General features: G+C 50.9%; 1 protein-coding gene across 3 annotated transcripts in view; it reads right to left on the bottom strand.

The window, feature by feature from the left end:
* The window catches only part of LOC140188159 (proteinase-activated receptor 4-like), a 60,845-nt gene extending 39,066 nt beyond the window's left edge, over positions 1–21,779 (bottom strand). The window contains exons 1-3 of one of the 3 annotated variants that reach the window (XM_072244149.1): positions 21,461–21,779; positions 20,516–20,667; positions 20,165–20,362 (exon numbers count right to left, since the gene is read on the bottom strand). In XM_072244149.1, coding sequence (XP_072100250.1) covers positions 20,165–20,362; positions 20,516–20,667; positions 21,461–21,624 — 514 coding nt within the window. In that variant the 5' untranslated portion in view covers positions 21,625–21,779. The remainder of the gene's footprint in view (positions 1–20,164; positions 20,363–20,515; positions 20,668–21,460) is intronic. The other 2 variants (XM_072244151.1, XM_072244150.1) reach the window with 2 other exon arrangements.
* Between the last annotated feature and the right edge of the window lie 4,951 nt (positions 21,780–26,730).

Consider the following 26,730-nt stretch of genomic DNA (forward strand, 5'->3'; position numbering starts at 1 on the left):
GTCCCGACACACCACCCTGCACAGACACACCACCCTGTCCCAACACACCACCTGTCCAGACACACAACACCGTCCAGACACACAACACTGTCCAGACACACAACACCGTTCAGACACACAACACCATACAGACACACTCCACTGTCCAGACACACAACACCGTTCAGACACACAACACCGTTCAGACACACTACACTGTCCAGACACACTCCACCGTCCAGACACACCACGCCGTTCAGACACACAGCACCGTTCAGACACACAACACCGTCCAGGCACACAACACCATTCAGACACACAACACCGTTCAGACACACTCCACTGTCCAGACACACAACACCGTTCAGACACACACCTCCATCCAGACACACAACACCGTCCAGACACACAACACCATCCAGACACACTCCACTGTCCAGACACACAACACCGTTCAGACACACTCCACCGTCCAGGCACACTCCACCGTCCAGACACACAACGCCGTTCAGACACACATCACCGTTCAGACACACTACACTGTCCAGACACACTCCACTGTCCAGACACACAACACCGTTCAGACACACAACACCATCCAGACACACGCCACCTTCCAGTCACACTCCACTGTCCAGACACACAACACCGTTCAGACACACACCTCTGTCCAGACACACAACACCGTCCAGACACACAACACTGTCCAGACACACAACACCATCCAGACACACTCCACTGTCCAGACACACAGCACCGTTCAGACACACAACACCGTTCAGACACACTACACTGTCCAGACACACTCCACTGTCCAGACACACAACACCGTTCAGACACACAACACCGTCCAGACACACTCCACCGTCCAGACACACTCCACCGTCCAGACACACAAAGCCGTTCAGACACACAGCACCGTTCAGACACACTACACTGTCCAGACACACTCCACTGTCCAGACACACAACACCGTTCAGACACACAACACCGTCCAGACACACTCCACTGTCCAGACACACTCCACTGTCCAGACACACAACACCGTTCAGACACACACCTCCGTCCAGACACACACCGTCCAGACACACAACACCATCCAGCCATACAACACCGTTCAGACACACAACACCGTCCAGACACACAACACCATCCAGACACACGCCACCATCCAGACACACTCCTCTGTCCAGACACACAACACCGTTCAGACACACACTTCTGTCCAGACACAGAACACCGTCCAGACACACAATAACGTCCAGACACATGCCACCGTCCAGACACACTCCACCGTCCAGACACACTCCACCATCCAGACACACAACACCGTCCAGACACACAACACCGTTCAGACCCACAACACCGTCCAGACACACAACACCGTTCAGACACACAACACCGTTCAGACGCACACCACCGTCCAGACACACAACACCATCCAGACACACAACACCGTTCAGACACACTCCACTGTCCAGACACACAACACCGTTCAGACACACACCTCCGTCCAGACACACAACACCGTCCAGACACACAACACCGTCCAGACATACAACACCGTTCAGACACACAACACCATCCAGACACACGCCACCTTCCAGTCACACTCCACTGTCCAGACACACAACACCATCCAGACACACAACACCGTCCAGACACACAACACCATCCAGACACACTCCACTGTCCAGACACACAACACCGTTCAGACACACAACACCGTTCAGACACACTACACTGTCCAGACACACTCCACTGTCCAGACACACAACACCGTTCAGACACACAACACCGTCCAGACACACTCCACCGTCCAGACACACTCCACCATCCAGACACACAACGCCGTTCAGACACACAGCACCGTTCAAACACACTACACTGTCCAGACACACTCCACTGTCCAGACACACAACACCGTTCAGACACACAACACCATCCAGACACACTCCACCGTCCAGACACACAACGCCGTTCAGACACACAGCATCGATCATACACACAACACCGTCCAGACACACAACACCGTTCAGACACACAACACCGTCCAGACACACAACACGGTCCAGACACACAACAATGTCCAGACACACGCCACCGTCCAGACACACTCCACCGTCCAGACACACAACACCGTTCAGACACACAACACCGTTCAGACACACAACACCGTCCAGACACACTCCACTGTCCAGACACACAACACTGTTCAGACACACAACACCGTTCAGACACACAACACCGTTCAGACACACTCCACTGTCCAGACACACAACACCGTTCAGACACACAACACCGTCCAGACACACTCCACCGTCCAGACACACTCCACCGTCCAGACACACAACGCCGTTCAGACACACAGCACCGTTCAGACACACTACACTGTCCAGACACACTCCACTGTCCAGACACACAACACCGTTCAGACACACAACACCGTCCAGACACACTCCACTGTCCAGACACACTCCACTGTCCAGACACACAACACCGTTCAGACACACACCTCCGTCCAGACACACACCGTCCAGACACACAACACCATCCAGCCATACAACACCGTTCAGACACACAACACCGTCCAGACACACAACACCATCCAGACACACGCCACCATCCAGACACACTCCTCTGTCCAGACACACAACACCGTTCAGACACACACTTCTGTCCAGACACAGAACACCGTCCAGACACACAATAACGTCCAGACACATGCCACCGTCCAGACACACTCCACCGTCCAGACACACTCCACCATCCAGACACACAACACCGTCCAGACACACAACACCGTTCAGACCCACAACACCGTCCAGACACACAACACCGTTCAGACACACAACACCGTTCAGACGCACACCACCGTCCAGACACACAACACCATCCAGACACACAACACCGTTCAGACACACTCCACTGTCCAGACACACAACACCGTTCAGACACACACCTCCGTCCAGACACACAACACCGTCCAGACACACAACACCGTCCAGACATACAACACCGTTCAGACACACAACACCATCCAGACACACGCCACCTTCCAGTCACACTCCACTGTCCAGACACACAACACCATCCAGACACACAACACCGTCCAGACACACAACACCATCCAGACACACTCCACTGTCCAGACACACAACACCGTTCAGACACACAACACCGTTCAGACACACTACACTGTCCAGACACACTCCACTGTCCAGACACACAACACCGTTCAGACACACAACACCGTCCAGACACACAACACCGTCCAGACACACGCCACCGTCCAGACACACTTCACCGTCCAGACACATGCCACCGTCCAGACACACTCCACCATCCAGACACACTCCACCGTCCGGACACACAACACCCTCCAGACACATAATACTGTTCAGACACACAACACCGTTCATACACACGCCACCATCAAGACACACTCCGCTGTCCAGCCACACAACACCGTTCAGACACACAACACCATCCAGAAACACCACACCGTTCAGACACACAACAGCGTTCAGAAACACTACACTCTCCAGACACACTCCACTGTCCAGACACACAACACCGTTCAGACACACAACACCGTCCAGACACACTCAACCGTCCAGACACACTCCACCGTCCAGACACACAATACCGTTCAGACACACAACACCGTTCAGAGGCACAACACCGTCCAGACACACAACACCGTTCAGACACACACCGTTCAGACACACTCCACTGTCCAGACACACCCCACTGTCTAGACACACAACACTGTTCAGACACACAACACGGTCCAGACACACCCCACTGTCTAGACACACAACACCATCCAGACACATGCCACCGTCCAGATACACTCCACCGTCCAGACACACAACACTGTTCAGACACACAACACCGTTCAGACAGACTCCACTGTCCAGACACACAACACCGTTCAGACACACAGCTCCGTCCAGACACTCAACACCGTCCAGACACACTCCACTGTCCAGACACACAACACCGTTCAGACACACAACACCGTTCAGACACACTACACTGTCCAGACACACTCCACTGTCCAGACACACAACACCGTTCAGACACACAACACCGTTCAGACACACAACACCGTTCAGACGCACTCCACTGTCCAGACACACAACACCGTCCAGACACACAACACCGTCCAGACACATGCTACTGTCCAGACACACAACACCGTCCAGACACACACCGTCCAGGCACACAACACCGTCCAGACACACCCCACTGTCTAGACACACAACACCATTCAGACACACAACACCGTTCAGACACACAACACCATTCAGACACACAACACCGTCCAGACACACAACACCGTTCAGACACACAACACCGTCTAGACACACAACACCGTCCAGACACACAACACCGTTCAGACACACAACACCGTCCAGACACACTCCACCGTCCAGACACACAACACCATCCAGACAGACAACAGCGTCCAGACAGACAACACCATCCAGACACACGCCACCATCCAGACACACTCCACTGTCCAGACACACAACACCGTTCAGACACACACCTTTGTCCAGACACACAACACCGTTCAGACACACAACACCGTCCAGACACACAACACCGTCCAGACACACTCCACTGTCCAGACACACAACACTATTCAGACACACAACGCCGTTCAGACACACAACACCGTTCAGACACACTCCACTGTCCAGACACACAACACCGTCCAGACACATGCTACCGTCCAGACACACAATACCGTTCAGACACACAACACCGTCCAGACACACTCCACTGTCTAGACGCAACACTGTCCAGACACACAACACCATCAAGACACACCACCCTGCCCAGACACACCACTCTGCCCAGACACACCAGCCTGCCCAGACACAGGACCCTATCCAGACACACCAGCCTGCCCAGACACACAACACCCTGTCCAGACACACCACCATGCCCAGACACCCTGTCCAGACACACCACCCAGTCCCGACACACCACCCTGTCCAGACACACCACCCTGTCCCGACACACCACCCTGCACAGACACAGCACCCTGTCCCAACACACCACCTGTCCAGACACACAACACCGTCCAGACACACAACACCGTCCAGACACACAACACCGTTCAGACACACAACACCATACAGACACATTCCACTGTCCAGACACACAACACCGTTCAGACACACTACACTGTCCAGACACACTCCACCGTCCAGACACACCACGCCGTTCAGACACACAGCACCGTTCAGACACACAACACCGTCCAGACACACAACACCGTTCAGGCACACAACACCGTCCAGGCACACAACACCATTCAGACACACAACACCGTTCAGACACACTCCACTGTCCAGACACACAACACCGTTCAGACACACAACACCGTCCAGACACACTCCACCGTCCAGACACACTCCACCGTCCAGACACACAACGCCGTTCAGACACACAGCACCGTTCAGACACACTACACTGTCCAGACACACTCCACTGTCCAGACACACAACACCGTTCAGACACACAACACCGTCCAGACACACTCCACTGTCCAGACACACTCCACTGTCCAGACACACAACACCGTTCAGACACACACCTCCGTCCAGACACACACCGTCCAGACACACAACACCATCCAGCCATACAACACCGTTCAGACACACAAAACCGTCCAGACACACAACACCATCCAGACACACGCCACCATCCAGACACACTCCTCTGTCCAGACACACAACACCGTTCAGACACACACTTCTGTCCAGACACACAACACCGTCCAGACACACAATACCGTCCAGACACATGCCACCGTCCAGACACACTCCACCGTCCAGACACACTCCACCATCCAGACACACAACACCGTCCAGACACACAACACCGTTCAGACCCACAACACCGTCCAGACACACAACACCGTTCAGACACACACCTCCGTCCAGACACACAACACCGTCCAGACACACAACACCGTCCAGACATACAACACCGTTCAGACACACAACACCATCCAGACACACGCCACCTTCCAGTCACACTCCACTGTCCAGACACACAACACCGTTCAGACACACACCTCTGTCCAGACACACAACACCGTCCAGACACACAACACCGTCCAGACACACAACACCGTCCAGACACACAACACCATCCAGACACACTCCACTGTCCAGACACACAACACCGTTCAGACACACAACACCGTTCAGACACACTACACTGTCCAGACACACTCCACTGTCCAGACACACAACACCGTTCAGACACACAACACCGTCCAGACACACTCCACCGTCCAGACACACTCCACCATCCAGACACACAACGCCGTTCAGACACACAGCACCGTTCAGACACACTACACTGTCCAGACACACTCCACTGTCCAGACACACAACACCGTTCAGACACACAACACCATCCAGACACACTCCACCGTCCAGACACACAACGCCGTTCAGACACACAGCACCGATCATACACACAACACCGTCCAGACACACAACACCGTTGAGACACACAACACCGTCCAGACACACAACACGGTCCAGACACACAACAATGTCCAGACACACGCCACCGTCCAGACACACTCCACCGTTCAGACACACAACACCGTCCAGACACACTCCACTGTCCAGACACACAAGACTGTTCAGACACACAACACCGTTCAGACACACAACAACGTTCAGACACACTCCACTGTCCAGACACACAACACCGTCCAGACACATGCTACTGTCCAGACACACAACACCGTCCAGACACACACCGTCCAGGCACACAACACCGTCCAGACACACAACACCGTCCAGACACACAACACCGTCCAGACACACGCCACCGTCCAGACACACTCCACCGTCCAGACACATGCCACCGTCCAGACACACTCCACCATCCAGACACACTCCACCGTCCAGACACACAACACCCTCAAGACACATAATACTGTTCAGACACACAACACCGTTCATACACACGCCACCATCAAGACACACTCCGCTGTCCAGCCACACAACACCGTTCAGACACACAACACCATCCAGACACACAACACCGTCCAGGCACACACCATTCAGACACACAACACCATCCAGAAACACCACACCGTTCAGACACACAACAGCGTTCAGAAACACTACACTCTCCAGACACACTCCACTGTCCAGACACACAACACCGTTCAGACACACAACACCGTCCAGACACACTCAACCGTCCAGACACACTCCACCGTCCAGACACACAATACCGTCAGACACACAACACCGTTCAGAGGCACAACACCGTCCAGACACACAACACCGTTCAGACACACACCGTTCAGACACACTCCACTGTCCAGACACACCCCACTGTCTAGACACACAACACCGTCCAGACACATGCCACCGTCCAGATACACTCCACCGTCCAGACACACAACACTGTTCAGACACACAACACAGTTCAGACACACAACACCGTTCAGACACACAACACCATCCAGACACACAACACCGTTCAGACACACAACACCGTTCAGACACACTACACTGTCCAGACACACAACACTGTCCAGACACACAACACCGTTCAGACACACAACACCGTCTAGACACACAACACCGTCCAGGCACACAACACCGTTCAGACACACAACACCGTCCAGACACACAACACCGTCCAGACACACAACACCGTCCAGACACACAACAGCGTCCAGACAGACAACACCGTCCAGACACACGCCACCATCCAGACACACTCCACTGTCTAGACACACAACACCGTTGAGACACACAACACGGTCCAGACACACAACAATGTCCAGACACACGCCACCGTCCAGACACACTCCACCATCCAGACACACAACACCGTTCAGACACACAACACCGTCCAGACACACAACACCGTCCAGACACACTCCACTGTCCAGACACACAACACTGTTCAGACACACAACACCGTTCAGACACACAACAACGTTCAGACACACTCCACTGTCCAGACACACAACACCGTCCAGACACACACCGTCCAGGCACACAACACCGTCCAGACACACCCCACTGTCTAGACACACAACACCATCCAGACACATGCCACCGTCCAGATACACTCCACCGTCCAGACACACAACACCATTCAGACACACAACACCGTTCAGACACACAACACCGTACAGACACACAACACCGTTCAGACACACAAAACCGTTCAGACACACTCCACTGTCCAGACACACAACACCGTCCAGACACACAACACCGTTCAGACACACAACACCGTCTAGACACACAACACCGTCCAGACACACAACACCGTTCAGACACACAACACCGTCCAGACACACTCCACCGTCCAGACACACTCCACTGTCCAGACACACAACGCCGTTCAGACACACAGCACCGTTCAGACACACTACACTGTTCAGACACACTCCACTGTCCAGACACACAACACCGTTCAGACACACAACACCATCCAGACACACTCCACCGTCCAGACACACAACGCCGTTCAGACACACAGCACCGATCAAACACACAACACCGTCCAGACACACAACACCGTTCAGACACACAACACCGTCCAGACACACAACACCATTCAGACACACAACACCGTTCAGACACACTCCACTGTCCAGACACACAACACCGTTCAGACACACACCTCCGTCCAGACACACAATACCGTCCAGACACAGAACACCGTCCAGACATACAACACCATTCAGACACACAACACCGTCCAGACACACAACACCATTCAGACACACAACACCGTTCAGACACACTCCACTGTCCAGACACACAACACCGTTCAGACACACACCTCCGTCCAGACACACAATACCGTCCAGACACAGAACACCGTCCAGACATACAACACCATTCAGACACACAACACCGTCCAGACACACAACACCGTTCAGACACACAACACCGTCCAGACACACAACACCGTCCAGACACACTCCACCGTCCAGACACACTCCACCGTCCAGACACACACCACCATCCAGACACACTCCACTGTCCAGCCACACAACACCGTTCAGACACACAACACCGTTCAGACACACAACACCATCCAGACACACAACACCGTCCAGGCACACACCATTCAGACACAAAACACCGTCCAGAAACACAACACCGTCCAGACACTCGCCACCGTCCAGACACACTTCACCGTCCAGACACATGCCACCGTCCAGACACACTCCACCATCCAGACACACTCCACCGTCCAGACACACAACACCCTCCAGACACATAATACTGTTCAGACACACAACACCGTTCATACACACGCCACCATCAAGACACACTCCGCTGTCCAGCCACACAACACCGTTCAGACACACAACACCATCCAGAAACACCACACCGTTCAGACACACAACAGCGTTCAGAAACACTACACTCTCCAGACACACTCCACTGTCCAGACACACAACACCGTTCAGACACACAACACCGTCCAGACACACTCAACCGTCCAGACACACTCCACCGTCCAGACACACAATACCGTTCAGACACACAACACCGTTCAGAGGCACAACACCGTCCAGACACACAACACCGTTCAGACACACACCGTTCAGACACACTCCACTGTCCAGACACACCCCACTGTCTAGACACACAACACCGTTCAGACACACAACACGGTCCAGACACACCCCACTGTCTAGACACACAACACCATCCAGACACATGCCACCGTCCAGATACACTCCACCGTCCAGACACACAACACTGTTCAGACACACAACACCGTTCAGACAGACTCCACTGTCCAGACACACAACACCGTTCAGACACACAGCTCCGTCCAGACACTCAACACCGTCCAGACACACTCCACTGTCCAGACACACAACACCGTTCAGACACACAACACCGTTCAGACACACTACACTGTCCAGACACACTCCACTGTCCAGACACACAACACCGTTCAGACACACAACACCGTTCAGACACACAACACCGTTCAGACGCACTCCACTGTCCAGACACACAACACCGTCCAGACACACAACACCGTCCAGACACATGCTACTGTCCAGACACACAACACCGTCCAGACACACACCGTCCAGGCACACAACACCGTCCAGACACACCCCACTGTCTAGACACACAACACCATTCAGACACACAACACCGTTCAGACACACAACACCATTCAGACACACAACACCGTCCAGACACACAACACCGTTCAGACACACAACACCGTCTAGACACACAACACCGTCCAGACACACAACACCGTTCAGACACACAACACCGTCCAGACACACTCCACCGTCCAGACACACAACACCATCCAGACAGACAACAGCGTCCAGACAGACAACACCATCCAGACACACGCCACCATCCAGACACACTCCACTGTCCAGACACACAACACCGTTCAGACACACACCTTTGTCCAGACACACAACACCGTTCAGACACACAACACCGTCCAGACACACAACACCGTCCAGACACACTCCACTGTCCAGACACACAACACTATTCAGACACACAACGCCGTTCAGACACACAACACCGTTCAGACACACTCCACTGTCCAGACACACAACACCGTCCAGACACATGCTACCGTCCAGACACACAATACCGTTCAGACACACAACACCGTCCAGACACACTCCACTGTCTAGACGCAACACTGTCCAGACACACAACACCATCAAGACACACCACCCTGCCCAGACACACCACTCTGCCCAGACACACCAGCCTGCCCAGACACAGGACCCTATCCAGACACACCAGCCTGCCCAGACACACAACACCCTGTCCAGACACACCACCATGCCCAGACACCCTGTCCAGACACACCACCCAGTCCCGACACACCACCCTGTCCAGACACACCACCCTGTCCCGACACAACACCCTGTCCAGACACACATCACTCTGTCCAGACACACCACCCTGTCCCGACACACCACCCTGCACAGACACAGCACCCTGTCCCAACACACCACCTGTCCAGACACACAACACCGTCCAGACACACAACACCGTCCAGACACACAACACCGTTCAGACACACAACACCATACAGACACATTCCACTGTCCAGACACACAACACCGTTCAGACACACTACACTGTCCAGACACACTCCACCGTCCAGACACACCACGCCGTTCAGACACACAGCACCGTTCAGACACACAACACCGTCCAGACACACAACACCGTTCAGGCACACAACACCGTCCAGGCACACAACACCATTCAGACACACAACACCGTTCAGACACACTCCACTGTCCAGACACACAACACCGTTCAGACACACAACACCGTCCAGACACACTCCACCGTCCAGACACACTCCACCGTCCAGACACACAACGCCGTTCAGACACACAGCACCGTTCAGACACACTACACTGTCCAGACACACTCCACTGTCCAGACACACAACACCGTTCAGACACACAACACCGTCCAGACACACTCCACTGTCCAGACACACTCCACTGTCCAGACACACAACACCGTTCAGACACACACCTCCGTCCAGACACACACCGTCCAGACACACAACACCATCCAGCCATACAACACCGTTCAGACACACAACACCGTCCAGACACACAACACCATCCAGACACACGCCACCATCCAGACACACTCCTCTGTCCAGACACACAACACCGTTCAGACACACACTTCTGTCCAGACACACAACACCGTCCAGACACACAATACCGTCCAGACACATGCCACCGTCCAGACACACTCCACCGTCCAGACACACTCCACCATCCAGACACACAACACCGTCCAGACACACAACACCGTTCAGACCCACAACACCGTCCAGACACACAACACCGTTCAGACACACACCTCCGTCCAGACACACAACACCGTCCAGACACACAACACCGTCCAGACATACAACACCGTTCAGACACACAACACCATCCAGACACACGCCACCTTCCAGTCACACTCCACTGTCCAGACACACAACACCGTTCAGACACACACCTCTGTCCAGACACACAACACCGTCCAGACACACAACACCGTCCAGACACACAACACCGTCCAGACACACAACACCATCCAGACACACTCCACTGTCCAGACACACAACACCGTTCAGACACACAACACCGTTCAGACACACTACACTGTCCAGACACACTCCACTGTCCAGACACACAACACCGTTCAGACACACAACACCGTCCAGACACACTCCACCGTCCAGACACACTCCACCATCCAGACACACAACGCCGTTCAGACACACAGCACCGTTCAGACACACTACACTGTCTAGACACACTCCACTGTCCAGACACACAACACCGTTCAGACACACAACACCATCCAGACACACTCCACCGTCCAGACACACAACGCCGTTCAGACACACAGCACCGATCATACACACAACACCGTCCAGACACACAACACCGTTGAGACACACAACACCGTCCAGACACACAACACGGTCCAGACACACAACAATGTCCAGACACACGCCACCGTCCAGACACACTCCACCGTTCAGACACACAACACCGTCCAGACACACTCCACTGTCCAGACACACAAGACTGTTCAGACACACAACACCGTTCAGACACACAACAACGTTCAGACACACTCCACTGTCCAGACACACAACACCGTCCAGACACATGCTACTGTCCAGACACACAACACCGTCCAGACACACACCGTCCAGGCACACAACACCGTCCAGACACACAACACCGTCCAGACACACAACACCGTCCAGACACACGCCACCGTCCAGACACACTCCACCGTCCAGACACATGCCACCGTCCAGACACACTCCACCATCCAGACACACTCCACCGTCCAGACACACAACACCCTCAAGACACATAATACTGTTCAGACACACAACACCGTTCATACACACGCCACCATCAAGACACACTCCGCTGTCCAGCCACACAACACCGTTCAGACACACAACACCATCCAGACACACAACACCGTCCAGGCACACACCATTCAGACACACAACACCATCCAGAAACACCACACCGTTCAGACACACAACAGCGTTCAGAAACACTACACTCTCCAGACACACTCCACTGTCCAGACACACAACACCGTTCAGACACACAACACCGTCCAGACACACTCAACCGTCCAGACACACTCCACCGTCCAGACACACAATACCGTCAGACACACAACACCGTTCAGAGGCACAACACCGTCCAGACACACAACACCGTTCAGACACACACCGTTCAGACACACTCCACTGTCCAGACACACCCCACTGTCTAGACACACAACACCGTCCAGACACATGCCACCGTCCAGATACACTCCACCGTCCAGACACACAACACTGTTCAGACACACAACACAGTTCAGACACACAACACCGTTCAGACACACAACACCATCCAGACACACAACACCGTTCAGACACACAACACCGTTCAGACACACTACACTGTCCAGACACACAACACTGTCCAGACACACAACACCGTTCAGACACACAACACCGTCTAGACACACAACACCGTCCAGGCACACAACACCGTTCAGACACACAACACCGTCCAGACACACAACACCGTCCAGACACACAACACCGTCCAGACACACAACAGCGTCCAGACAGACAACACCGTCCAGACACACGCCACCATCCAGACACACTCCACTGTCTAGACACACAACACCGTTGAGACACACAACACGGTCCAGACACACAACAATGTCCAGACACACGCCACCGTCCAGACACACTCCACCATCCAGACACACAACACCGTTCAGACACACAACACCGTCCAGACACACAACACCGTCCAGACACACTCCACTGTCCAGACACACAACACTGTTCAGACACACAACACCGTTCAGACACACAACAACGTTCAGACACACTCCACTGTCCAGACACACAACACCGTCCAGACACACACCATCCAGGCACACAACACCGTCCAGACACACCCCACTGTCTAGACACACAACACCATCCAGACACATGCCACCGTCCAGATACACTCCACCGTCCAGACACACAACACCATTCAGACACACAACACCGTTCAGACACACAACACCGTACAGACACACAACACCGTTCAGACACACAAAACCGTTCAGACACACTCCACTGTCCAGACACACAACACCGTCCAGACACACAACACCGTTCAGACACACAACACCGTCTAGACACACAACACCGTCCAGACACACAACACCGTTCAGACACACAACACCGTCCAGACACACTCCACCGTCCAGACACACTCCACTGTCCAGACACACAACGCCGTTCAGACACACAGCACCGTTCAGACACACTACACTGTTCAGACACACTCCACTGTCCAGACACACAACACCATTCAGACACACAACACCATCCAGACACACTCCACCGTCCAGACACACAACGCCGTTCAGACACACAGCACCGATCAAACACACAACACCGTCCAGACACACAACACCGTTCAGACACACAACACCGTCCAGACACACAACACCATTCAGACACACAACACCGTTCAGACACACTCCACTGTCCAGACACACAACACCGTTCAGACACACACCTCCGTCCAGACACACAATACCGTCCAGACACAGAACACCGTCCAGACATACAACACCATTCAGACACACAACACCGTCCAGACACACAACACCATTCAGACACACAACACCGTTCAGACACACTCCACTGTCCAGACACACAACACCGTTCAGACACACACCTCCGTCCAGACACACAATACCGTCCAGACACAGAACACCGTCCAGACATACAACACCATTCAGACACACAACACCGTCCAGACACACAACACCGTTCAGACACACAACACCGTCCAGACACACAACACCGTCCAGACACACTCCACCGTCCAGACACACTCCACCGTCCAGACACACACCACCATCCAGACACACTCCACTGTCCAGCCACACAACACCGTTCAGACACACAACACCGTTCAGACACACAACACCATCCAGACACACAACACCGTCCAGGCACACACCATTCAGACACAAAACACCGTCCAGAAACACAACACCGTTCAGACACACAACACCGTTCAGGCACACTACAATCTCCAGACACACTACAATCTCCAGACACACTCCACTGTCCAGACACACCCCACTGTCTAGACACACAACACCATCCAGACACATGCCACCGTCCAGATACACTCCACCGTCCAGACACACAACACTGTTCAGACACACAACACCGTTCAGACACACAACACCGTCCAGACACACAACACCGTTCAGACACACAACACTGTTCAGAGACACAACTCCGTTCAGACACACAACACCGTTCAGACACACTCCACCGTCCAGACACACTCAACCGTCCAGACACACCACGCCGTTCAGACACACAGCACCGTTTAGACACACAACACCGTCCAGACACACAACACCATTCAGACACACAACACCGTCCAGACACACAACACCGTCCAGACACACAACACCGTTCAGACACACAACACCCTCCAGACACACTCCACCATCCAGACACACTCCACTGTTCAGCCACACAACACCGTTCAGACACACAACACCATCCAGACACACAACACCATCCAGGCACACACCATTCAGACACACAACACCGTCCAGAAACACAACACCGTTCAGACACACAACACCATCCAGACACACTCCACTGTCCAGACACACAACACCGTTCAGACACACAACACCGTTCAGACACACTACAATCTCCAGACACACTCCACTGTCCAGACACACAACACCGTTCAGACACACAACACCGTCCAGACACACAACACCGTTCAGAAACACAACACCGTTCAGACACACTCCACTGTCCAGACACACAACACCGTTCAGACACACACCTCCGTCCAGGCACACAACACCATCCAGACACACAACACCGTCCAGACACACAACACCGTTCAGACACACAACACCGTCCAGACACACAACACCGTTCAGACACACAACACCGTCCAGACACACAACACCGTTTAGACACACTCCACTGTCCAGACACACAACACCGTTCAGACACACACCTCCGTCCAGACACACAACACCGTCCAGACATACAACACCGTTCAGACACACAACACCGTCCAGACACACAACACCATCCAGACACACGCCACCATCCAGACACACTCCACTGTCCAGACACACAACACCGTTCAGACACACACCTTTGTCCAGACACACAACACCGTCCAGATACACAACACCGTCCAGACACACGCCACCGTCCAGACACACTCCACCGTTCAGACACACAACACCGTCCAGACACACTCCACTGTCCAGACACACAACACTGTTCAGACACACAACACCGTTCAGACACACAACACCGATCAGACGCACTCCACTGTCCAGACACACAACACCGTCCAGACACACAACACCGTCCAGACACATGCTACTTTCCAGACATACAACACCATCCAGTCACACACCGTCCAGGCATACAACACCGTCCAGACACACCCCACTGTCTAGACACACAACACCATCCAGACACATGCCACCGTCCAGATACACTCCACCGTCCAGACATACTACACTGTCCAGACACACTCCACTGTCCAGGCACACAACACCGTTCAGACACATTTTACCGTCCAGACACACCACGCCGTTCAGACACACAGCACCGTTCAGACACACAACACCGTCCAGACACACAACACCATTCAGACACACAACACCGTCCAGACACACAACTCCATTCAGACACACAACACCGTTCAGACACACCCCACTGTCTAGACACACAACACCATCCAGACACATGCCACCGTCCAGATACACTCCACCGTCCAGACACACAACACTGTTCAGACACACAACACCGTTCAGACAGACTCCACTGTCCAGACACACAACACCGTTCAGACACACAGCTCCGTCCAGACACTCAACACCGTCCAGACACACTCCACTGTCCAGACACACAACACCGTTCAGACACACAACACCGTTCAGACACACTAAACTGTCCAGACACACTCCACTGTCCAGACACACAACACCGTTCAGACACACAACACCGTTCAGACACACAACACCGTTCAGACGCACTCCACTGTCCAGACACACAACACCGTCCAGACACACAACACCGTCCAGACACATGCTACTGTCCAGACACACAACACCATCCAGACACACACCGTCCAGGCACACAACACCGTCCAGACACACCCCACTGTCTAGACACACAACACCATTCAGACACACAACACCGTTCAGACACACAACACCGTTCAGACACACAACACCGTCCAGACACACAACACCGTTCAGACACACAACACCGTCTAGACACACAACACCGTCCAGACACACAACACCGTTCAGACACACAACACCGTCCAGACACACTCCACCGTCCAGACACACAACACCGTCCAGACAGACAACAGCGTCCAGACAGACAACACCATCCAGACACACGCCACCATCCAGACACACTCCACTGTCCAGACACACAACACCGTTCAGACACACACCTTTGTCCAGACACACAACACCGTTCAGACACACAACACCGTCCAGACACACAACACCGTCCAGACACACTCCACTGTCCAGACACACAACACTATTCAGACACACAACACCGTTCAGACACACAACACCGTTCAGACACACTCCACTGTCCAGACACACAACACCGTCCAGACACATGCTACCGTCCAGACACACAATACCGTTCAGACACACAACACCGTCCAGACACACTCCACTGTCTAGACGCAACACTGTCCAGACACACAACACCATCAAGACACACCACCCTGCCCAGACACACCACTCTGCCCAGACACACCAGCCTGCCCAGACACAGGACCCTATCCAGACACACCAGCCTGCCCAGACACACAACACCCTGTCCAGACACACCACCATGCCCAGACACCCTGTCCAGACACACCACCCAGTCCCGACACACCACCCTGTCCAGACACACCACCCTGTCCCGACACAACACCCTGTCCAGACACACAACACCGTCCAGACACACAACACCGTCCAGACACACAACACCGTTCAGACACACAACACCATACAGACACACTCCACTGTCCAGACACACAACACCGTTCAGACACACAACACCGTTCAGACACACTACACTGTCCAGACACACTCCACCGTCCAGACACACCACGCCGTTCAGACACACAGCACCGTTCAGACACACAACACCGTCCAGACACACAACACCGTTCAGGCACACAACACCGTCCAGGCACACAACACCATTCAGACACACAACACCGTTCAGACACACTCCACTGTCCAGACACACAACACCGTTCAGACACACACCTCCGTCCAGACACACAACACCGTCCAGACACACAACACCATCCAGACACACTCCACTGTCCAGACACACAACACCGTTCAGACACACTCCACCGTCCAGGCACACTCCACCGTCCAGACACACAACGCCGTTCAGACACACATCACCGTTCAGACACACTACACTGTCCAGACACACTCCACTGTCCAGACACACAACACCGTTCAGACACACAACACCATCCAGACACACGCCACCTTCCAGTCACACTCCACTGTCCAGACACACAACACCGTTCAGACACACACCTCTGTCCAGACACACAACACCGTCCAGACACACAACACTGTCCAGACACACAACACCATCCAGACACACTCCACTGTCCAGACACACAACACCGTTCAGACACACAACACCGTTCAGACACACTACACTGTCCAGACACACTCCACTGTCCAGACACACAACACCGTTCAGACACACAACACCGTCCAGACACACTCCACCGTCCAGACACACTCCACCGTCCAGACACACAACGCCGTTCAGACACACAGCACCATTCAGACACACAACACCGTCCAGACACACTCCACTGTCCAGACACACTCCACTGTCCAGACACACAACACCGTTCAGACACACACCTCCGTCCAGACACACACCGTCCAGACACACAACACCATCCAGCCATACAACACCGTTCAGACACACAACACCGTCCAGACACACAACACCATCCAGACACACGCCACCATCCAGACACACTCCTCTGTCCAGACACACAACACCGTTCAGACACACACTTCTGTCCAGACACACAACACCGTCCAGACACACAATACCGTCCAGACACATGCCACCGTCCAGACACACTCCACCGTCCAGACACACTCCACCATCCAGACACACAACACCGTCCAGACACACAACACCGTTCAGACCCACAACACCGTCCAGACACACAACACCGTTCAGACACACAACACCGTTCAGACGCACACCACCGTCCAGACACACAACACCATCCAGACACACAACGCTGTTCAGACACATTGCATCCTCAGGCACACAGCACTGTCCAGAAATAAACATAAGGAATTGTGCCGATGTTGGAAATCCAGAGCACAAAAAATACAGGAGTTAGAATGTTATGTAGAAGTTGTATAAAAAGTTGGTGAGTTCTAATTTGGAGTATTGTGTGCAGTTTTACTCGTCTACCTGTAGGAAAGATGTAAATAAGATTGAAAGAATACAGAGAAAATTTACTAGGATGTTGACGGGTCAGAAGGACCTGAATTATAAGGAAAGATTGAATAGGTTAAAACTTTATTCCCTGGAATATAGAAGATTGAGGGGTGATATAGAGAAGTATACAATATTATGAGGGGTATAGATATGGTAAATGCAAGCAGGCTTTTTTCCACTGAGGTTGTGTGAGACTACATCTAGAGGTCATGGGTTAAGAGAAGAAGGTGAAATGCTTAAGGGGAACACGAGGGGAAACTTCTTCACTCAGAGGGAGGTGAGGGTGTGGAACGAGCTGCCAGTGCCAGTGGTGGATGTGATTTCGATTTCAACATTTAAGAGAAGTTTGGATAGGTACATGATTGAGAGGGGCATGGAGGACTATGGTCCAGATGCAGGTCGGTGGGAGTAGGAAGTTTAAATGACTCAGCATGGACTAGATGAGCTGAAGGGCCTATTTTGCTGCTGTCATTTTCTTTAACACTATGAAACTGTCTCGATACACAACACTGACCTGGCATACGATGTCCTCCGCACATCACACTGTTCAGGCATGCTGCATCCTCTGGATTATACCTTCTGTCTCTTCCTGCTTTGACCCAATCAGTTTTGTGTGCTCCCAAAGACACATAATCCTTTCTCCTTCTTTGCACATTTTTAGAGCATCCAAAGGTGTCCTCTGGTTGGGTCCTTGCCTTGCTACAAGCTGCCACTGTGTGAGTTACCCAGAACGAAGATTCATGGCTGATCAGGCTTCCCAACATGTACAAGGTATCAGAAACCGGTGGCACGTTTTTTTAGTAGAACCTTTTTCATGTTTAGACAGGAATAGATCTGCACTAAAAGAGAGAGAAAAAACACTTACCGTCATAGTCCAAGGACCTGTTAGCTTCTTGTCTGCTCCAAAAGACGCAAAGCAATATGGCCCTCAGCAATATGCTGCAATTCATTTTGCAGCAGCTCCAAACGGTTTCTGAGTTCAATTTGTGTGGCAACCCCAGGCAGAAAGGCTTCAGACTGAATGAGGAATAAATGACTTTCAGTTAGATAATTAGACAGTGGAAATATTTTTTACAATGGTGATTACACTTGCACCCTGTGTAAACAGCAGAGGTCATTGAGATGACGTTTATCACTCAAGACCTGATTCCTGTACAGTTTTTAAGTTACACCACTGATAGGGAACAACCATAAGTAATTTTGTTTTTACAAGCCCTGTGCTGTAACAAAGGACAGAGTTTAACTCTTTCTTTCCCTTTCATTCCTCTCTCTATTCCTTTCATTACATCTCTGCTCTAACGGGAGAGTCAAGAACCCATTCGTCTCTATTGGCAAGTGCTATGTGTATATTATATGTTACCTCAGCAGCTTACACCTGACCAAAACCCTCACCAATATCTAAAGGGCAAGTAATGCAGATACTCTTCGGAGTTCCATTTTCACTTCTTTTTCTCCAGAAGGAGGAGGCGTTTTTAAAATTTGAATTGAGTATCTGCATTAAAAAAAACCTAAAGGCCACCCTCAGGAATAATTGAAATAAGAACAGGATTTCAAGCCTTTTAAGATTGTTATTATTTTCATATGAATTAGGACATTCTTTTGCCTTTCCCACACCCAATTCTGCCCTGAGAACCCTGCTTATATTTTTCTGTCATTATCTTTGCTGACAATGAGTTTCAAATCATGTGAAAATGTTTCCGCTTCTGTCCTCCTTATACCTTACGATATTAACTTTAAATGTCCCAAATCTAAATTACTTATTTCATTCATTTTACAATTAAATCTTGCTGTTAATTAAATTAAGCAATACCTTGATCCTCGAAGTGAATGAAACCAGTATTCCTTCTCCGACTGTAAGGAAACACTACCCTCTTGTTTGATCCTACCACAAGAACATCTTATCTCTTCGTGCACGTTTCCTTCACTAAGGCCTTCATGCGTACTTTTTCTTAGAAATGATCGCTTGAATGTCATGCATTGAAGTTAAAAATAATATTCCCTATGACTGGAGCCCGTCTCGGAGATGACAGTGTGATGAGCTCATTGGAAAGCTTTACATTTAAGTTCCATTCCAAGGACTTGAGCACAAGGTCTGGATGAGCATCCCAAAGCAGCACAGAACAGTTGTTGTACTGCTGGAGACGTGCCTAGAGATTTTGTACTCAACCCACAACGTAAACATACCAGCTAACATTGTAAGTCAGTCCTTGAGTTAAATAGGACCAAAGTTCAGAGGCAGAGCATAATGCATAGACGTGATCACGGGGCTGTAGATTCGGACCACACAGAATCATGCCCTATGACCACACCACATCAATAATGTCATTCAAGTACTTCTTGGTTCTTGATTAGTCAGGGCATCAAAGGTTACAGGGAGAAGGCAGGAGAATGCGGTTGAGAAAGGTAATAAATCAGCCATGATGGATTGGCAGAGCAGACTTGATGGGCTGAATAACCCACTTCTGCTCCTATGTTTCGGTGGCCTTACGGTCTTACCTATTGTTACTAATCCCATTTACCAGCGTTTGGTGCAAAGCCCATTACCTTTTGGTGATTCAAGTGCTTCATAAATGTTGTGAGAGTACCTGACCTTACCACCTGCTAAGGAAGTGCATTCCAAATTGTAACTACCCTCTGAGTGGGAAAAAAAAAATCCCCTGGTCTCTTCTAAATCTCTTTGTCCTCACCTTATGCTCTTTGACCTCTGTCATGGGGGTAAGTTTCTTGCTACCTGTCCTACCTATGCCCTTCATAATCTTGTACAACTCTAGCCTTGGCCTCCTTGGCTCCCCTCCAGTGTAGTTATGTCATAGACCAGGATGAATTTCTAGGTTGCAGTCTTTTTAATGCAAGGTTAAACAGAGACCAAATCTACACTTTCTCAGGAGGATGGAAAGCATCCTCTTTCCCTATCTGAAGAAGAACAGATGAGGCTTGTCTGATGGCCTGAGAATTTATCCATCCAATAATAGATACATAGGCCTAGAGAGGGTAGAGTGCTGTCGGCAAGGCTCCGTGTAAGGGTTGTAAAGCAGGTTGGGAAGAAGGTGGCAGTCAGAGTCGTAGTCTGGGAAGAAGGTGGCTTGCACGAGAGGCCAGTCAAGCCTTGAGATCGATGGTGAGGTTGGGGGGAAGGCTGGGAGCTCCGGGGTGTTTACATAAAGGCAGATCAATGCCTTGTGGAGGGTGGAAACTGTCGGAGATCTGCAATTCCATTAGTATCCATGCAGAACTGCAGAGGACAAGTCACTGGCTGTATTAAAGGCAGAAATTGGTAAGTTCCTGATAGGTTCTTGAGGAGGGTTAAAGGTTATGTGGAGAAGGCGGAAGAATGGGGTTGAGAATAAAAGAAATCAGCCATGATTGAAGGGTGGAGCAAACTTGCAGGGTAGAACAGCCTTACTTTTTTCCTGTGTCTTGTGGGACTTGGAGGGCTCAGTGCTCTTGGAGTCATGGCCAGGGATAGTTGAGGATTGGGGTGTGGCCAATCAGGGAGGTCAGGTTTTCGTAGAATTGGCTATTGAGGAGTTCAGAGGTTCTGGGAATGTGGCTATTGGGACAGTGAGTGAAATAGATCTGTTGCTGCGGGATGGGAAGTTGGTGGTTTGCAGGGATCGGAGTTGGCGATGAAGGGAAGTTTGAGTCAGGGCAGCAAAACATTAACTACAACTAGAGCAACACACAATCTGCTGGAGGAACTCAGTGGTTTAAGCAGCATTTCTGAGAGGGAAAGGGAATAGATGACATTTCAGCCAACAAGTCCTTCCGCCTCACAGATGTTCCTCAAGTCAATGAGATCCTCTAGCAGAATGTTTGCTCCCCAGATTCCAGCATCTACAGTCTCCTACGTCTCCATAAATTAAAACTCAGAGAGTGCTGAATAAAACGGCTGCTAGGATAATTTGGACAAACTTTCCTAGCAGTATATCAAAAGCAGCAGGATTAAATACTTGTTCCTGTTAATACTTCCACTCAAAGAGTATTAGGCTCTTTCGCCCCATCTCTAAACAGGACCTGAAAAAGGATCTTAGCCTGAAACATCAACTGTTTATTCATTTCCACAGATGCTGCCTGACAGGCTGAGCTTTCACGTCTGTAGATAATTTTTGTTCTCCATTAAATAATCTGAGCAGAAGAACTCACTTCAAACATAATTAGTGAAACCAGTATCCTACACTGAATGAAGTGGAACAAAACTGTAGAGAAATTATGTTAACTTAATTAAACATTAGAACAGGTTAGAAATGAATTTGAGAGCAATTTATTAATATTACAGTACAATAGCTTTTACATAAAGTGACAAAGCTTATACTAACAATGCAAATTTTAGCAAAATTCATTTCATGAAACCATAATATAATGCAATGAGAAAAATCAGAGTGACTAGTTGGAGAAAATATCTGCATCCTGTATTGTTTAAAGAACGTTTTGTTCTGAAATGCACTAAGTGATTGAGATTCTTTTGGCTTTAGTTTGCTCAGTTTGAGATACATGTGTTCAGTGTTTTATACTGTGTAGAGCATGCAATTTATTGCAAGTGGGAGTTTTGCAAAATAAGGATCAAAGTGATCTTGTGGCGCATAAATGAGACTTCCTCCTCATCGCTTGAGGTCTCTGGTATTGTAATACACCAAGCTTTAACTCTTTCTCCACATTCCTTCAGTTGCACTTCCTAGTTATCTCTTCTCCCCTCTTTCTCTCCCCACTTTCTCTCTCCCTTCCCCTTCTCCCTCCTCTCTCTCTCCCTCTCTCTCTCCCCCTCTCCCTCCTCTCTTTCGCTTCCCCCTCTCTCTGCTCCCTCTCTTGCTTCCCCCTCTCTCTCCCCTCTCTCTTCCCCATTCTCTCTCTCTCTCTCCCCCTTTCTCTCTCGCTTCGCCTTCCCTCTCCCTCACTCTTTCCCCTCCCCCACTCTCTCCCTCTCTCCCCCCTCTCTCTCTTCCCCACTCTCTCTCTCACTTCCCCCTCTGCCCCATTTTCTCTCCCCCCTCTCTCTCACTTCCCCCTCTCTCTCTTCCCCATTCTCTCTCTCCCCCCTCTCTCTCTTCCCCACTCTCTCACTTCCCCCCCTCTCTCTTCCCCATTCTCTCTCCCCCCTCTCCCCTCTCTCTCACTTCCCCCCTCTCTCCCTTCCCCATTCTCTCTCTCCCCCTCTCTCCCCTCTCTCTCACTTCCCCCTCTCTCTCTTCCCCATTCTCTCTCTCCCCCTCTCTCCCTTCTCTCTCACTTCCCCCTCTCTCTTCCCCATTCTCTCGCTTCCCTCTCTCTCCCCCTCACTCTTCCCCTTCCCCCACTCTCTCTCCCCTCTCTCTCCCCATCTCTCTCCCCCTCTCTCTCTCCCCCTCTCTCTCCCCTCTCTTCCCATCTCTCTCCCCCTCTCTCTCTCCCCCTCTCTCTCCCCCCTCTCTCTCCCCCACTCTCTCTCTCACCCTCTCCCCCCTCTCTCACTTCCCCCTCTCTCCCTCCTCTCTCTCCCTCTCTTTCCCACTCTCTCTCTCCTCCTCTCTCCCCCTCACTTCTCTCCCTCCCCTACTCTCTCCCTCCCTCTCTCTCTCATTCTCTGTCTCACTCTCTTTGTTCCTCTCTCATTCTCACTGCTACTTTCACTCTCATTGTCACTCCCTCCCTCTCTCTTCCTCTCTCTCTCTCTCTCACTCTGTATCTCTCATTCTCTCACTCTCATTCTCATTTTCACTTTCTCTCTCTCTCTCCACTCTCTCTTTCTTCATGTTCTCCTGCAGAATCTCTTTGCTCAATATAAAACAAAATTTATCTGTGCTAGTTGTTCCATGTTTGTCCTGTAACAGGTTCCCATTAGGCATTTGCCCCAAATGAGTATTAAACTAAAATCAGCTGGACTCTCTTTAGGTTATTGCAATAAAGGGGGGGGGGGGGTTCTCTGGTTTGCTAAGAAGTGTATTCCATTTTACTATTCTGTATCACAAAGCGGTAAGAGTTTCCTCACAGTGATAGCCAGTAATCGAGATGTAGCCAAAGGTTGGGGAGAACATTACACTTTGCAGCTTTGCCTTTGGTAGCACTGACAGTGACTACAGATATGGCTTATGTGAACTGTATTTTGGCATCCATTAATCCAGCATCACTGCAGACATTAAAGTCCCTCCGACTGTAGATGGGAGGCTTGGCTCAGCGATGGACTCCTGCCAAAAGTGAAGAACTAGGCAAAATATACAAACTCATCCCCAGATGAGGAGGTCAGAAATAAATTCAGAAAACATTAAAAAAGTTTACTTGAAAGCATATATCAGACTCACATTAGTGATTCGACCGTCCTTCAATAACATGACAAATAAACAAAGACATGAAAAATAAATTTATGAAGTTAAAACTAGATAAGTTGACTGCATGAGTGAGTGCTGGAACAATACAAAACCAAAGCTACTGATGTCTATCTCTAGCTCGTTATCAGAACTAAATTCCATCCCACTGCCCATTGCTCTCCCCCTTTTCCCATAATAATCTCAAACTAATCCCAAAATCCTGCTCTTCCTATATATACATATCAGTTCCAGTGTGTTCTTCTGATTTTTGTGTCATCCTCAGAATTAATCAGATGACTTTACACGCTCCTTAAATCCTGTACCATACCCAATCGAATCCCATGCTGTGCTCTCTGCCCACAACCCTGTAACATTCCTCAAATTAATTCTAAAACTGACAACGTTTCCGAAGCACAGTACCTATTTCAACCAAATCCCATTTTGCTGCATCTGTCCACGCAGTCTCGTATTTTTCACTGCATCAAATATTTATCTTATTTATCTTTCACAGATGGAATGACTTCTGCTTTCATCCTCCCTGTGACAAAACTTGCAATCATCAGAGTTGATAAAAATCCCTGTGGAACTCCCTTTGCATTCCCGTGATTATTTAAAATCACTGACATAAAACCAGAGAAGCATTTTTTTTCCAAGACTTCCCAATCAAATGTTGGAAGTCTGAAATAAAATCATAAAAAGTTATGAGTACTCATCGTCCATGATGAATCTAATTTAATGCTTTAGTTCAATGATCTTCCTATTAGATTCGGTCTTTCATAAACCACCATTGTTGGAATAAGTG

Source organism: Mobula birostris, chromosome 26 (genome assembly GCF_030028105.1).
Source record: "Mobula birostris isolate sMobBir1 chromosome 26, sMobBir1.hap1, whole genome shotgun sequence".
Lineage (NCBI taxonomy): Eukaryota > Metazoa > Chordata > Chondrichthyes > Myliobatiformes > Myliobatidae > Mobula > Mobula birostris.